This window comes from Dermochelys coriacea, chromosome 7 (genome assembly GCF_009764565.3).
Source record: "Dermochelys coriacea isolate rDerCor1 chromosome 7, rDerCor1.pri.v4, whole genome shotgun sequence".
NCBI classification, from domain to species: domain Eukaryota; kingdom Metazoa; phylum Chordata; order Testudines; family Dermochelyidae; genus Dermochelys; species Dermochelys coriacea.
The window spans coordinates 76667187-76684467 of record NC_050074.1 but is presented as its reverse complement, the minus strand read 5'-3'; the positions used below and the strand labels follow the sequence as shown (position 1 = coordinate 76684467).

At 39.8% G+C, this 17281-nt stretch overlaps 1 protein-coding gene across 3 annotated transcripts in view; it reads left to right on the top strand.

Annotated features, from left to right (window-relative positions):
* FAM13C (family with sequence similarity 13 member C) overlaps nucleotides 1-17281 on the top strand; it is a 237266-nt gene that overhangs the window by 15647 nt on the left and 204338 nt on the right. For 2 of the 3 annotated variants that reach the window (XM_038411265.2, XM_043519012.1), the window contains exon 5: nucleotides 9057-9192. The exons of the other annotated variant lie outside the window; for it this stretch is intronic. In XM_038411265.2, the coding sequence (XP_038267193.2) occupies nucleotides 9057-9192 (136 nt within the window). The remainder of the gene's footprint in view (nucleotides 1-9056; nucleotides 9193-17281) is intronic. 3 annotated transcript variants of the gene reach the window in all.

Sequence of the window (17281 nt, the reverse complement as noted above, 5' to 3'; positions counted from 1 at the left end):
TCTGGTAAACTCCCACCTTGAATATCGCATCCAGTTCTGGTTGCCCATCTAAAAATAGATATATTAGAACAGGAAAAGACACCTGTTTTTGTTGCCCTTCTCTGTACATGGAACAGTTTCTACATGAGGAGAGATTAAAAAGACTGGAATGTTTCATCTTGGAAAAGAGACATATGGGGTGGGAAATGTGACAATCGTGAATAGTATAGAGAAAGTAATAAGGAAGTGTTGTTTACTCTTCCCATAACACAAGAACTAGGGGTCACCTAATGAAATTAATAGGCAGCAGGTTTAAAACAAACAAAAGAAAGTACTACTTCACACAACACACAATCAACCTGTGGAACTCCTTGCCAGGGCCTGTTGTGAAGGCTAAAACTATAAAGGGGTTCAAAAAGGAATTGGACCTGTTTTCCATGGACTCATCTATCAATGCCTATTAGCTAAGATGGTCAGGGATGCAACCTCATGCTCTAGATGTCCTCTCTGATGGGAGTGGGTGCCAGGGGACAGATGACTCAGTGATTCCCTGTTCTGTTCATTCCCTCCAAAGCACCTGGCATTGGCAGCTGTCGGAAGGCAGGATACTGGGCCAGATGGATCATTGGTCCAATCCAGTATGGCTACTATGTTCTTAGCTTGAATTATGAGGTGGAAGAAACCAGTAGTTTAGGGTCCCCAGGTCTGGGAACTCATGGTGGAGGATGGATTTGGGTTTCTCCTATGCTGCCACCCTCTGAGGAGCTACAGCAACCTATGCTGCTGATTGGAGGGAGAAGGGACTGACTGACCCCCAAAAAGCTGAGTGTGGGAAAAGGAGAGTGAGAAGTGTGCTGTAAAAGAGAAGACCCTCACCGAGGAAAGGGTGGTCCCAGTGAAACTGGGGTGGAAGGTATTTAGGTTTCAATAAAGGGTAGACCTCTGACTAAGTCACTTCAGCAGCCTGCATGTACTGAAGGCTGAGAGAACTGTGCTGAGAGTGAACTGAGACTGTGACAGGTTCAAAGCCAGGCTGGGTAGATGCCTATTCTACTTCCCAATGTCTGTTTCAGAGTTTCTTCTAACAATCCCAGACTGAGCAGCAGAAATGAGCACCTAATATTGCTGAAAATGGCTTGTGGACCCCCTCCATTTTTTTTAAGTTCTTAGTGTCATGCAGCACCCCATGTTTTCCTTCCTGTGTGTTGAAGTTCTTCCACAGGATATGGCAGAAACTTCTTTGTTCATATGCTTTACTGTTAAATAAACTAGATTCATAGATATTAAGGTCAGAAGGGACCATTCTGATCATCTAGTCCGACCTCCTGCACAGCGCAGGCCACAGAATCTCACCCACCCACTCCGACGAAAAACCTCACCTATGGCTGAGCTATTGAAGTCCTCAAATCATGGTTTAAAGACTTCAAGGAGCAGAGAAGCCTCCCTCAAGTGACCCATGCCCCATGCTACAGAGGAAGGCGAAAAATCTCCAGGGCCTCTCCAATCTGCCCTGGAGGAAAATTCCTTCCCGACCCCAAATATGGCGATCAGATAAACCCTGAGCATATGGGCAAGATTCACCAGCCAGATACTACAGAAAACTCTTTCCTGGGTAACTCAGATCCCATCCATCTAATATCCTATCTTGGGGGATTAGGCCTATTTACCCTGAATATTTAATGATCAATTAATTGCCAAAATCACATTATCCCATCATACCAGCTCCTCCATAAACTTATCGAGTAGAATCTTAAAGCCAGATAGATCTTTTGCCCCCTCTGCTTCCCTTGGAAGGCTATTCCAAAACTTCACTCCTCTGATGGTTAAAAACCTTCATCTGATTTCAAGTCTAAACTTCCTAGTGGCCAGTTTATACCCATTTGTTCTTGTGTCCACATTGGTGCTGAGCTGAAATAATTCCTCTCGCTCTCCTGTATTTATCCCTCTGATATATTTATAGAGAGCAATCGTATCTCCCCTCAACCTTCTTTTAGTTAGGCTAACCAAGCCAAGCTCCTTAAGTCTCCTTTCATACGACAAGTTTTCCATTCCTCGGATTATCCTAGTAGCCCTTCTCTGTACCTGCTCCAGTTTGAATTCATCCTTTTTAAACATGGGAGACCAGAACTGCATACAGTATTCCAGGTGAGGTCTCACTAGTGCCTTGTATAATGGTACTAAAACCTCCTTATCCCTACTGGAAATGCCTCTCCTGATGCATCCCAAAACCGCATAAGCTTTTTTCACAGCCATATCACATTGGCAGCTCATAGTCATCCTATGATCAACCAATACTCCAAGGTCCGTCCGTCCTCTTCTGTTGCTTCTAATTGATGTGTCCCCAATTTATAACTAAAAATCTTGTTATTAATCCCTAAATGCATAACCTTACACTTCTCACTATTAAATTTCATCCTATTAGTATTACTCCAGTTTACAAGGTCATCCAGATCCTCCTGCATAATATCCCGATCCTTCTCTGAATTGGCAATACCTCCCAGTTTTGTATCATCTGCAAACTTTATTAGCGCACTCCCACTTTTTGTGCCAAGGTCAGTAATAAAAGGATTAAATAAGATTGGTCCCCAAACTGATCCCTGAGGAACTCCACTGGCAACCTCCCTCCAGCCTGACAGTTCGCCTTTTGGTAGGACCCGTTGTAGTCTCCCCTTTAACCAATTCCTTACCCACCTTTTGATGTTCATATTGATCCCCATCTTTTCCAATTTAACTAATAATTCCCCATGTGGCACGGTATCAAACGCCTTACTGAAATCTAGGTAAATTAGATCCACTGCATTTCCTTTGTCTTAAATCTGATACTTTCCTAAAGAAGGAGATCAGGTTGGTTTGGCACGATCTACCTTTTGTAAAACCATGTTGTATTTTGTCCCATTTACCAATGACTTCAATGTCCTTAACTAATTTCTCCTTCAAAATTTTTTCCAGGACCTTGCATACTACAGATGTCAAACTAACTGGCCTGTAGTTACCTGGATCACTCTTTTTTTCCCTTTCTTAAAAATAGGAACTATATTAGCAGTTCTCCAATCATTCGGTACAACTCCTGAGTTTACAGATTCATTAAAAATTCTTGATAATGGGCTTGCAGTTTCAGGTGCCAATTCCTTTAATATTCTTGGATGAAGATTATCTGGGCCCCCCGATTTAGTCCCATTAAGCTGTTCGAGTTTCGCTTCTACCTCAGATATGGTAATATCTACCTCCATATCCTCATTCCCATTTGTCACGCTACCATTATCCCTAAGATCCTCTTTTGCCTTATTAAAGACTGAGGCAAAATATTTGTTTAGATATTGGGCCATGCCTAGATTATCTTTAACCTCCACTCCATCCTCAGTGTTTAGCAGCCCCACTTTTTTCTTAGTTTTCTTCTTTATTTATATGGCTATAGAACCTTTTACTATTGGTTTTAATTCCTTGTGCAAGGTCCAACCCTTTGGACCTTGCAAAGGGAATTAAAACCAATAGTAAAAGGTTTTATAGCCATATAAATAAGAAGAAAACTAGATTGTTTACAGGTTTCAGAGTAGCAGCTGTGTTAGTCTGTATTCGCAAAAAGAGAAGGAGTACTTGTGGCACCTTAGAGACAAAACTCTCCTGCTGCTTACAGTGTGCCCCACTTAGAACATAAGGGCAAATTCTTGCCATGATGATCGCCTGTCCTAATCTATTGATTTCTATGGCTATAGACACCTGTCACATGCATAGAATCAATTATGTGAGTTGGAGCTTAATATTCAGAACATGGAACGGAGGACACATAGACTCAGAATATAGAACATGCCACTGGTTTTTTACAATTTACAATGTATAGAATGTGAACGGTATATCCTTAGTCACTGTGATCTAGTACAATTCTACTGTGGAAAAAGTAACGCTTTGTAAGACTGGTATTAAATGGGAAGACACTCCCAAGATCATTAAAAATGTATGAACATCATGTGACAACATTGTGCATTAAATTACAGGAAACTAATGTAATTATTGATGTTGAAACCCATGAATACTTCATAGGCTGATTTCTTCCTGAATTTTATTTTTCTCAGGTGCTGTAACGAATGATGAATTGACATTGTCTCATAATGCTTTGATTGTATTTGGCTGAAACACTTTTCAAGTCACAATCTTTATATGCAAATGGGAGCGGCTCCTATGTTTCCTCCCACTGCTCTGTCTGAATAGGCCCAAATCTGGGAACAACAACAAAAAAAAAATTTAAAAAAATTAATGCGGGAGGGGTATGGGGTGTGTCTCAGGGAGAAAGTGTAGATGAGAAGAGTGCTCCCAGTCTTTGTTTAGTCGTATAGATTTTGATGAGAGTTCAATCTCCTGCTTCTGTCACTCCTGGCCTTTTACTCCACCCGTATTCCACATATCCTCCATAGGAAAAATACTAAATCAGACTCTTCTCTGCTTTTCACCTTCATATAGTTATTTTACCACTCCCTGTCTCCTCCCCAACCACTTTCTTCTCAGATTCTGACACCTGGCTTTGCCTCATCACCCTTTCCCTTATCCTTAGCGACTTCAGCTTTCCCTTCTGTGTCCTGTCACCTTCTTGTTTGATGCTTGACCCTGGTCCAACTCATCCATTGTTCAAATTGGCCACTCACTCAACCTAGTTTTTGCTAAACACTGCTTGTTCTCTGATCGTTCCCTCCCCAAGTTCCTTGTAGTCCCTCCTGCCCCCCAAAATCACTTAGTAATATTTCCCACTTGCTTTCATCTCTTCTCATCCCTTCTGTGTCCTCCAATCCATCCATAGCAGCTGATCAAAACAGTAGGTGGATCTCTCACTCTGCTTTTAGGAGAGAAGCATTCCTACAAGTACCCCTTGACCTTAGCTCCTGCTCAGCACCTCTAGATTTCTGGGCTGGTACCAAGCCCTATGCCTTCACAAATAGGGCTTGTCAAAATCTTTGAAACTTTGGTTATGAATAAAATTTCTATGAAGACTGTCTGAACAATTATCAAAGTGAAAACTTGTGGGGTTTAGTTGCCAAAAAGAAAAACTTCTCAATGTTGTGGGGGTTTTTGGTCTCTTTTATTGACAAAAAGGAAACCTCCCAATTTTATGACCAGTTCTAGTTGTAAAATTACCAGTTTAGCACCTTTGCCTAGATATCAAGCCAAAAAGTAAGTCTTCACACACTCACTAGCTTAGCATCACTTTTAGCTTGTTGGGTTGATAAGGCACAGGGCTTGGTAAATTTAAAGACTTTTGGGTTCAATACCACACATTTAATTTGTGATAAAACTATCTTTAATGATTCCTATGGATCCCTTTTAATTGGTTCCAAACTATACATTGTAGTGGTGATCTCCTCCTAACACCATTTGTCTTCAACACAAATTGATTATATATTTTTTTAAAAAAGTCTAAGGCCAAGGGAGATTCTTAATCTTGTTTACTCAATAGAACAACTTTACAATAGTTGTATCGTCTCTAGGAATGTGTTCCTAGATCTAATTTGTTAACTAGGTTCTTTTTATAATACATGCAAATTTGCAGGTATGTGGTGGCTATTCTGCTCAGTAGCGATATCTGAAAAGGAGTATTTTGTTCTTAAGCTACTTTAAAATTAGAGCTAAATCAGTATCTTCCATGAATTTTAGGGTTTGAACTCCAGACCTGAACCAAGATTCACATTTTGCTATTAATCTTTGAAGAATGGCCAAAGTAAATTCTAGTCTCAAAATCCCTCACTCCCCTAAACTTGCAAATATGGACCCTTTCACAGTCCATGCTGGCCTTTTAGGAGGAGTTCAAAGTCCAGCACTGACCTGTTCCTGGTTCAGCCCAGAACAGAGCATTGTAATTCCCATAGCATGTGGGAACTGTGAGCCTGAGAACAAGGTCTCCTGAGAAAGAAAGTGGAATGGACACAGGCTTTTTCCTCTCTGTATGTGAAGAAACTGGACAAAATCAGTGTTGGGGCTCCTAGCTGAGGGAGTGGCATAGGATGGACTGTAAGGAAAAAAGTTTGGGAGGGTATGTTTATGCACGAATAGCGCAAGCCTGGCATGGACTTTGGGCACATACCTGACACAAGCAGGAGCGTAATGTCTGATCTACGTTATTAAAAATTAGCTATGTTGCTCAGAGCTGTGAAAAATTTAGCACCCTGAGCACTGTAGTTAGGCCTATTTAATCCCTGGTATAGACATGACTAGATTCATAGATACTAAGGTCAGAAGGGACCATTCTGATCATCTAGTCCGACCTCCTGCACAGCGCAGGCCACAGAATCTCACCCACCCACTCCTATGAAAAACCTCACCCATGTCTGAGCTATTGAAGTCCTTAAATCATGGTTCAAAGACTTCAAGGAGCAGAGAAGCCTCCCTCAAGTCAACCATGCCCCATGCTACAGAGGAAGGCGAAAAACCTCCAGGGCCTCTCCAATCTGCCCTGGAGGAAAATTCCTTCCCGACCCCAAATATGGCGATCAGCTGAACCCTGAGCATATGGGCAAGATTCACCAGCCACATACCCAGGAAAGAATTTTCTATAGTAACTCAGATCCCATCCATCTCAGGGGATTAGTCCTATTTACCCTGAATATTTAAAGATCAATTACTTACCAAAATCCCATTATCCCATCATACCATCTCCTCCATAAACTTATCGAGTAGAATCTTAAAACCAGTTAGATCTTTTGCCCCCACTGCTTCCCTTGGAAGGTTATTCCAAAACTTCACTCCTCTGATGGTTAAAAACCTTCATCTGATTTCAAGTCTAAACTTCCTGGTGGCCAGTTTATACCCATTTGTTCTTGTGTCCACATTGGTGCTGAGGTTAAATAATTCCTCTCCCTCTCCTGTATTTATCCCTCTGATATATTTATAGAGAGCAATCATATCTCCCCTCAACCTTCTTTTAGTTAGGCTAAACAAGCCAAGCTCCTTGAGTCTCCTTTCATAAGACAAGTTTTCCATTCCTCGGATCATCCTAGTAGCCCTTCTCTGTACCTGCTCCAGTTTGAATTCATCCTTTTTAAACATGGGAGACCAGAACTGCGTACAGTATTCTAGGTGAGGTCTCACCAGTGCCTTGTATAACGGTACTAAAACCTCCTTATCCCTACTGGAAATGCCTCTCCTGATGCATCCCAAAACCGCATTAGCTTTTTTCACGGCCATATCACATTGGCAGCTCATAGTCATCCTATGATCAACCAATACTCCAAGGTCCTTCTCCTCTTCCGTTACTATTAATTGATGCGTCCCCAACTTATAACTAAAATTCTTGTTATTAATCCCTAAATGCATAACCTTACACTTCTCACTATTAAATTTCATTCTATTACTATTACTCCAGTTTACAAGGTAATCCAGATCCTCCTGTATAATATCCCGATCCTTCTCCGAATTGGCAATACCTCACAGCTTTGTATCATCTGCAAACTTTATTAGCACGCTCCCCCTTTTTGTGCCAAGGTCAGTAATAAAAAGATTAAATAAGATTGGTCCCAAAACCGATCCCTGAGGAACTCCACTGGTAACCTCCCTCCAACCTGACAGTTCGCCTTTCAGTAGGACCCGTTGCAGTCTCCCCTTTAACCAATTCCTTATCCACCTTTTGATGTTCATATTGATCCCCATCTTCTCCAATTTAACTAATAATTCCCCATGTGGCACAGTATCAAATGCCTTACTGAAATCTAGGTTAATTAGATCCACTGCATTTCCTTTATCTAAAAAAACTGTTACTTTTTCAAAAAAGGAGATCAGGCTGGTTTGGCACGATCTACCTTTTGTAAAACCATGTTGTATTTTGTCCCATTTACCATTGACTTCAATGTCCTTAACTAATTTCTCCTTCAAAATTTTTTCCAGGACCTTGCATATTACAGATGTCAAACTAACTGGCCTCTGGCTACCCGGATCACTTTTTTTTCTTTTCTTAAAAATAGGAACTATATTAGCAATTCTCCAATACATTGTTATTCAATCCTGAAGTTTTTCTAAGACACAGTTCTCAGAGTTCAAGGGGAGTTTTACTGCAGGTAGACAGGAATTAGGACACTGGAACTAAGCCCCAATATGTACGTTTGTATGTTTAAATCACATTTGAATAATAAATGTGCTTTCTGATTTGCCAAACAGAAGAGTGGTGTGTGTATTTGTACTTAATTCCCAAGAGCTTATGAATTTCTTGTTTAAATTAATAAATATTGGAATCAGGAATTGGTTTAACACAGTGCACGAAGCTGAATTAGCTCTAGTGCTAATGTAAATGCCCATACCGTCTCAAATACTTTATGGGGAAAAATGTACAGTTTCTTCAGGAAACAAAATTACCATGGCACTATTGAATCCCTTGATTTTAATTAAATGATTCGGAGAATTATCTACTTGTAGATAAACCATAAGTTCAAATACTACTTGAAAAAATATAATACTCTTACTGGGATTTCTGCATGTTTCCATTATGTTTAACAATAACTTTATTATATCCATTATTAATATAATGCAGCTTCGGAGGATGCATTGGAACACAGATATTTTTTTTCCTCATGCCACTTTTAGACTGTGTCCTGCATTATGGTGTTTCCATGGAAGTTAAGTATGATTTGACAAGATTGCACAGGGTTGTTATCCTTTGGACCCTCACAGAAAGATGTGTAATATGACTTTACTTTAGAGCGAAAAATTTAAGATCACTTTTAAAACATTAAAAACTCAGCGGCGGTGGCTTTCCATTTTGTCCTTTTAACAGTATTTTCATGAACAAGTTGGTCCTTGCCAGGCCCCTGCTAACAGGTTCCCACTACTTGTTTCTTTGTATTACTGCAGTGCATAAAAGCCACCGATTGAGGATCAGGGCCCCTTTTATGCTAAGCATATACATGCATGTAATTTAAAATATAGTTCCGGTCATCAAGAGCTTTTTAACCGAGATCATTTCCTAGAATATGTTGGAGAACTGGATAAAACCACTTGCTTTGAAAAATTCTCCAGACCACAAGAATGGGATTTGTGGATAACTGATCAATAGATCATAGTCTGAGCACTACTAAACTTAATCTATTTACTTTTCTCCTGTTTAGAATTCCTTTCAGTCCTTTGGCTCATGAAAGACAAATGGTTTGTAATGCACTCCTGCTGTATTTGCTCCAGAACCATGAGATACTATTTGCAGACTCTGACAGCCATTTCTCACACACACAAAGAGACCACACTGAGGTAAGAAGATGATGATTGATTCTAACAGCTAATCAAAGGTGCTTCATTAGGTTGTAATGTATTTCTACCCTTAGGCTTGTATATTCAAGCAGTAATAAATCACTATAGCTATACACTGACAAAGTGAATATCAGTTGCATGTCTAATCTACAAGGGAGACTATATGTTTATTTTCTAAAGAATGTAAATGAGAGTTAAAGCTCAAGAGTAAAATCGCCACATTTTTCTATTTGAAATATCCTATAGCAGCATTTTCTTGCCCGCAGAATTTTCATAGGTAACTCTTTTTTCATTTATCTCCTATATAGTGATGACAAGCAAAAGCAGAAGAGTAAAAATGTCTTTTCAGAAGCTATTGAGTAAAGACTCACTTTGACTGTCCTTAGGCATGCACTGCTATAGAATAATATTGGTTCTTCAGTGTCTCCTTGTTGCACTGTGTTTGTCAAAACAGTTATGATTTTGCACTTAGTATTGATGACTGTCCTTCTATAATAGTACTGGTCTATGTGGGTATTTTTTTTTCAAGTTCCTTCCATTATGTATTGTTGCTGTTCAATATAGATCTTTTTAGAAATCCATTCTAGGAGGGTAAAGTAGCCTAAGGTGTTAACATAGTGTTGAGATCTAGGTTCATAACCTAAAGTTAAATCATGAAATTACTATACAGTGTGACACATCTGGCTGGTTTACCAGGGGTTTTGCAGATTAGGACTGAATCTTGCAATACAAGATGTGCCACACTATGAGAGATGTGCTGTCCAAGAGGTCTGCATTGTGTCAGGCTCTAGGCACTGCTAGTGATTCCTCACTTTCCTGAGCTCCACCTCCAGCCATTGCTGGTATTGAGGGATGGGGGTGGAGGGAGGGAATCTAGCAGACTTTTACTTTAAAGCTAAGATTTACATCATTTTTCACATGTATTGTACAGTCCATCTCGGCACTGGAAGCATTAACTCTCTGCAACTATCTGGGAATAATGTCACAGGGCATGTTAATTACTTGCTGGGGTCAAAGGAAAGGTGAATAACAACCTTTTAAGTTTTGTGTTTCCACGCTTTAGGACATGGAAAATAGAATTGTTGCAGTCCAACATGCAGTACTCTTAGGTCCCAGCCTGATCCTGCCAAACTTTACTCCTGAAAGTAACCCTTATTTGCATTGCATTTCATTTCATCAACGTCAGTTGGGAATTCTTGCGTGAATGTGTACCGGATGCAGCATTAAGCTAATAGCTGCCTAGTTGTCTGCCTCTACCAACTCAAAGTGTCAAGAAGATAGGAAGTGCCACCAATCAAAGCAAATCTGCAGTGAAAACACATAAGAAACAAGAAAAGGAGTACTTGTGGCACCTTAGAGACTAACAAATTTATTAGAGCATAAGCTTTCGTGAACTACAGCTCACTTCATCGGATGCAAGAAGAAACAAGAAGCACTATAAAAGGCAGCTCTTTTGCTTTGAAAGTTAATTTTCTCCCACCCCCCCCTTCTCTAAAATGTCTAGCAGTCACTTCAGTCTGTCTAGGATTTTGATGACAGGGAAGTAGGTCCATTGAAAGATCCTTTTGAGTTCTTTAATGAAGCCCCGAAATAGGGCACAGCTGTGGGGTTTTCTCACTCTTTGAGAGGCTCACCTCAGACAGAAAGTGTGTGTTGGGAAAAAGAAAAGGAGTACTTGTGGCACCTTAGAGACTAACAAATTTATTAGAGCATAAGCTTTCGTGAGCTACAGCTCACTTCATCGTTAACTGCTGGAAATAGCCTACCTTGCTTGTCACCATGAAAGGTGATTGGTGAGGAAAGACAAAAAGGTGACAAACCCCTTGAAATCCCTCAACTAAATTCATATTCACTCCATCAGTACTAACATAGGTGCTCTCCCACTCTTGAGGAGGACTATTGGGTTTCTCCCCCCTCAAAACATGATGTTGGAGGGTGAGAGGGAAATGCATGCTGATACAAACTGCTCTGGGAGGAACAAGAGTGGGGAAGTCTTGGATATTGGGTTTCATTTCATAGTATGTGCTTCACTTCAAAAACGTATATATTTCCCAAGCACAAAAAGGGCAAATTGTTCAAAATGGAATCTTATATTTTTGTAAATAAAATACTACAAAACAGATCAAATACATCAGACCAATAACTAATTAGGCTGACCACTTTTGTATCTGTCCTTTAAATGGTGATACAAAACACTGATAAAAGGAGTACTTGTGGCACCTTAGAGACTAACAAATTTATTAGAGCATAAGCTTTCGTGAGCTACAGCTCACTTCATCGGATGCATTTGGTGGAAAAAACAGAGGAGAGATTTATACACACACACAGAGAACATGAAACAATGGGTTTTATCATACACACTGTAAGGAGAGGTTTCAGAGTAGCAGCCGTGTTAGTCTGTATTCGCAAAAAGAAAAGGAGTACTTGTGGCACCTTACAGACTAAAAAAATTTTTTTTTTCCACCAAATGCATCCGATGAAGTGAGCTGTAGCTCACAAAAGCTTATGCTCTAATAAATTTGTTAGTCTCTAAGGTGCCACAAGTACTCCTTTTCTTTTTGCGAATACAGACTAACACGGCTGCTACTCTAAAACACTGATAGAAAACGGGAATGAAAGATCTCTATGCAGGTCTGTCCTTAGGGGGACAGATTTCTGAACAGGACTTCTTAAAATAAAATATAGACATTTTAGTCAAATTTGGGGAGATTAAGGGCTATGTTGTGGCTATTGGTGCTGCAGAGGGGGTTGAGAAATAGAGGCCCTTTATTTTTATTTTTAATTTTGTTTAATATTTCCTAGGACTTTGTGTTTATTACAAAAATTAAAACAATGAAAGCTGGTCTAAAAATTAACTTTACAGTTTTATGAGTGAATATCACTTTTTTTTCTCCTTTTTTTTTTTTTTTAAACTTTCAAAAAAACACTTATGTTCTGAAATGTAGTCACAGTCTTTGTTGTTTGACTTTACTTCTGGAAACTCTATCTTGGTGATTACAGGCCAGTATACCTAACTTCAGCACCAGGCAAATTGGTTGAAACTATAGTAAAGAACAGAATTATCAGTCACTCAAATGAACACACTATGTTGGGGAAGAATCAACATGGCTTTTGTAAAGGAAAAATCTATGCCTCGCTAATCTGTTAGAATGCTTTGAGGGTGTCAATACGCATGTGGACAAGGATGATCCAGTGAATATAGGTTTCAGAGTAGCAGCCGTGTTAGTCTGTATTCGAAAAAGAAAAGGAGTACTTGTGGCACCTTAGAGACTAACAAATTTATTAGAGCATAAGCTTTCGTGAGCTACATCCGATGAAGTGAGCTGTAGCTCACGAAAGCTTATGCTCTAATAAATTTGTTAGTCTCTAAGGTGCCACAAGTACTCCTTTTCTTCCAGTGAATATAGTGTACTTGGACTTTCAAAAAGCCTTTGATAAAGTTCCACACCAGGTTACGTAACTGCCATCTCTCCTTCCAGAGCAAGCAATCAGGTCTGGAGTGTACCAACACTTTGAAAAATTTGGGTGATAATTAGTGTAAAAATCCAAACAAACAATGGCTTTTGTAAAACCCAGGGGTTGTGTGTGTAAAAACATAAAATGAAGGTGCTTAGGTATATTAGAATCCTGGAATGAAACTTTTCAGAGTAGCAGCCGTGTTAGTCTGTATTCACAAAAAGAAAAGGAGTACTTGTGGCACCTTAGAGACTAATTTATTTGAGTATAAGCTTTCGTGAGCTACAGCTCACTTCATCGGCTGCATTTGGTGGGGAAAAAAAATGTGGAATGAAACTGACAGTTTTCTTCCACTTGGTGTCAGCATAATGTTCTTTATCTGTATTAAGCTATTAATTGCATGTTAGCTTCAGATGGATCTTAAAATGTCAGTTGTGGTTCTGCATACCTGACTGAAATGATGCTGACTATATTTGCTCCTCATTTCATGTACTTTATATACTACAAATAACCAATTTTTTTCACCTCATCACCAATGATACCAGAGTCTTACTGAATAGTGATTAGAGCTGTGCAAATTTAACTGACTTAATTTCTCTAGCAATTCTGAAAAAGTGAGAATTTCAGTTCAACCCGAATTGAAACCAGTTTTTTGGGGTTTTTTTTTTTTTTTTTTTTTGAAAATCAGAAAATTTAGTTTCATTTTGGATCAAACAAAGTGTTTGTTTCACTTTACACTAAATGTTTCATGTTTGGACATTTTTAATAAATGTAAAGGAAATGAAAGGGCTGGACTCTCCACCATCAAAAGTGGCCGTACTCTCTTCTATAGCCCAGTGTTATGGCATTCACCTGGGATGTGGGAGACCCAGGGTCAAATCCCCACTCTGGGGCAGGGATTTGAACCTAGATCCCTGCTCACTAACAACCGGGCTATTCTGGTGTGGTCTGTCTCGATCCCTCCTACTTTGTAGAAATAAGCATTGGGCCAGAGAGAGTGACTATAGACCAGCGGTTGGGATACTTATCTTGGAGGGTAAACACTTGGGTTCCTGAACAGGGATTTGCACCTTTCTCTCCTGAATCCCAGACAAGTTCCATAACCACTGGGCTATAAAGTACAAGATGCTGCTGCTACTACCACTGTTTCTTTGAATGCTGCCTAAATGCCTTTGTGAATCTAGCCTTAATAATTGTAACAGTTAAGTGAGAAATATCATAATAGTTCATTTTGATACTACCCTTTTTCCCCCCGAAACAATTCACCATAACTTCACACACACACTGCATTTTTCAGAGCGTGTACATGTGTGACAAATTTCATCCAGTTCTCTGGCACTGATGCATCATCTTTCCAACAGTTACACAATACGGGTTCTGCTACTTTACACCAGGATCATTACCCCTTGATTTTATGTACTCTCTATGATGGGTTCCCCCCCAGGATGCCACCTGGAACTGGGGTACCACTGAGGCCTCTGACCCACCAGACTGGGCTCCCTCTCACACTGAGCTGCTGTGACAAGTTGCAAAGCTCTCCAAGCTTGCAGTTTCACCAGCATTCACAATAGTGAGTTTTAATAGATACACCAGGAATGTGCATCGTCACATCTGAAGATTGAATTCATGGCCCTTGCTGTCTATACAACTACTAGTCCTGTCCTAGATGTTTCTTTGCCCTCACTCCAGATCACATTCAGAAGAAAATCACAATGCAGTGACCTCTATTTCAGTTGCTCATCTGTCTCTCATGTTACTGAAATTTAACTCTTCCTCTCATTTGAAATTTCATTTTGAATCCTGCTCTTCGCTATATGTCTAATGGTGGTCCTGAAAGAGTCCAGAAGATCTGAGTCTAGCGGATGAGCTCCTCAAATCACTTGGATTTTGAGACATCTCTTCAGCATGCGACTTTTAACAGGTTCAATAAAGAAATATATACAGATAGATTTTTAAAAGGATTGGTAAACTTCTGCCAGTTCATTATGATTTCTTTATAGCCTATTGCCTGCAGTACAAATCTTTCTTTGTGTGTAATTGACTGTTCTGTCTGACTGCTTAAAACAGATAAATATTCCAATTAACTGAGAGTGACAGGAATCCTTTACTTTTTATGACAATGGCTTGGTTACTGTAACTAATGACTGGCATTTTGTGTACATGCATGCTGCTGGACAGCTGCCATGCCCTACCTCCTCCAATGATCCTGTGAAATAGTTGCAACTAAAGGGTTTTTGTTTTTCTCCTGCCACAAGCACAAAGGTCCCTTTTCACAAGTTAATGGCTATGAAATTTGCAAAGTTTTGTCAGTCACCGCATCAATGGTAATGACTCTTGTAGTCCTCCGTGAGGTAAGCCAGTGGAGATTCTTACAAACATATTAGTGTTCTGAGGCTCAGTTTGGCAGCTGAAGCAGTGTCTATTTTGATTTGTTCTCCACTTCAAGGCAAAATGGACCGTGTGTGCTCCCAAAACTTAAACCACTCTGAGTTTGAATTTCTGTCAAATAGCTCATCACAGCTCTGGAAATGTAAACAATAATTACCAAAATTCAACAAGCCGGTATTAATATGCTGCAAATACAAACAGTCATAGACAACACATGAGGAATGGTAAAAGACTAGAGTAAAGAAAGAGGAGGAACTTATTTGTTTCTCCCAGGAAAACAAGTAGAGTAGCCCTACAGCTGCTGATTCCTGGGTTGTGAAGTGTAGCTTTAGTGTTGCTGATTCATTGAAACATTCTTGCTTTCTTTTCTTGTATAGTAAGGTCTGTCTTCACTCTTTCCTAGACTTATTTTTCCCAAACAAACATGCCTATGAAAATGACCTTTTAGAGCTGTTGGATAAAACAACAAAGAAATTTCCAGATGACCTCTAACAGAATTTAGGAAGGAAATTGTGCTTCCCACTGAACAAAACAAACTCATTAGGCCGTGATAACATAAGTACACACAAAAGATGGAAACATCTGACATTAAGGTTCTGCCAACAGTCTTAATTCTGGCCTTTTAATTTCAGATGGCCATCCACATAATGAGTATTCTAAGTAGTACAAACACTTCAGAAACTTTTCATCTAGGTGATTAGAAATGAAAATGTGTCACATTTTGCTATATGCGGACTACTGTCTCTCTTATCAGTAATGAAGCCTCAACCTGTTTAAGAATAGTGATTTGACCTCTGAGTATGTGTAGAGAGGATGGTTTCAAGGGTGCTAATCTGGACTGTACCTTACCAGAGAAATATGTAGGTGAATGAGTTAGAAACAGTGCAGTTGCCAGGGAATGATCTAGATTAAGCAAGTTCTAATATGCCTATTGGAACAGTAAACTGAGTACAGAGACAACATCTACCCTTATGTTAGAGATAAGAGAACCATGGCAGGAACATGGGTGGGCTTGACCCCTTAACTGGTACCTAGATACTTGCCCCTGTATTTGTAAAGCACCTTCCATCTTGGCATGAGAGTGCTTTACAGAAACTAATGAACTGTACCTTAAAACACCCATGTGAAGTAGTTATTGTACCCTCTCTGCAAGAAAAGATCTGAGATACAGAAGAGATGGTGTGAAATGACAAAGGTCAGACACGATGAGCCATAAACTGAATCCAGATCTTCTCAGTTTTTGCTTTAGTCACCAGACGGTTGTTCCCCTCCTAAGAAATGAGATGCTGATTTGTGGCCACAGGGGGCCTGGGTCTTTTATCAGGATGTGGTCAGTTAGTGGCTTGTAGGTTGTCATGTAAAGTGAGAGGCGCAATATTAGGCTATAGGATCTCTAGAGCATGTTGGAAGAGTAGATGGATTAGAGTAGAAGGGGCTGGAAGGTCAGACAGGGTCATAGTTAAGTGTATTTGTGTAGAATGTAAACTCCATAGTTCCTGACTGAAATATTTTAGGATTTTTGCTCACCAAAACATTCTGATGCAGTTTTCTGTTTACAGTGTCAGAAATACATCTCCTTTAAGGGACAGGAATATTTTGATATACCATTATACCTAAGGTTTCAGAGTAGCAGCCGTGTTAGTCTGTATTCGCAAAAAGAAAAGGAGTACTTGTGGCACCTTAGAGACTAACAAATTTATTAGAGCATAAGCTTTCGTGAGCTACAGCTCACTTCATCGGATGCATTTGGTGGAAAAAACAGAGGAGAGATTTATATACACACACACAGAGAACATGAAACAATGGGTTTATCATACACACTGTAAGGAGAGTGATCACTTAACATAAGCCATCACCAACAGCAGGGGGGGGAAGGAGGAAAACCTTTCATGGTGACAAGCAGGTAGGCTAATTCCAGCAGTTAACAAGAATATCAGAGGAACAGTGGGGGGTGGGGTGGGAGGGAGAAATACCATGGGGAAATAATCACAGGTTTCAGAGTAGCAGCCGTGTTAGTCTGTATTCGCAAAAAGAAAAGGAGTACTTGTGGCACCTTAGAGACTAACAAATTTATTAGAGCATAAGCTTTCGTGTGAGCTGTAGCTCACGAAAGCTTATGCTCTAATAAATTTGTTAGTCTCTAAGGTGCCACAAGTACTCCTTTTCTTCATGGGGAAATAGTTTTACTTTGTGTAATGACTCATCCATTCCCAGTCTCTATTCAAGCCTAAGTTAATTGTATCCA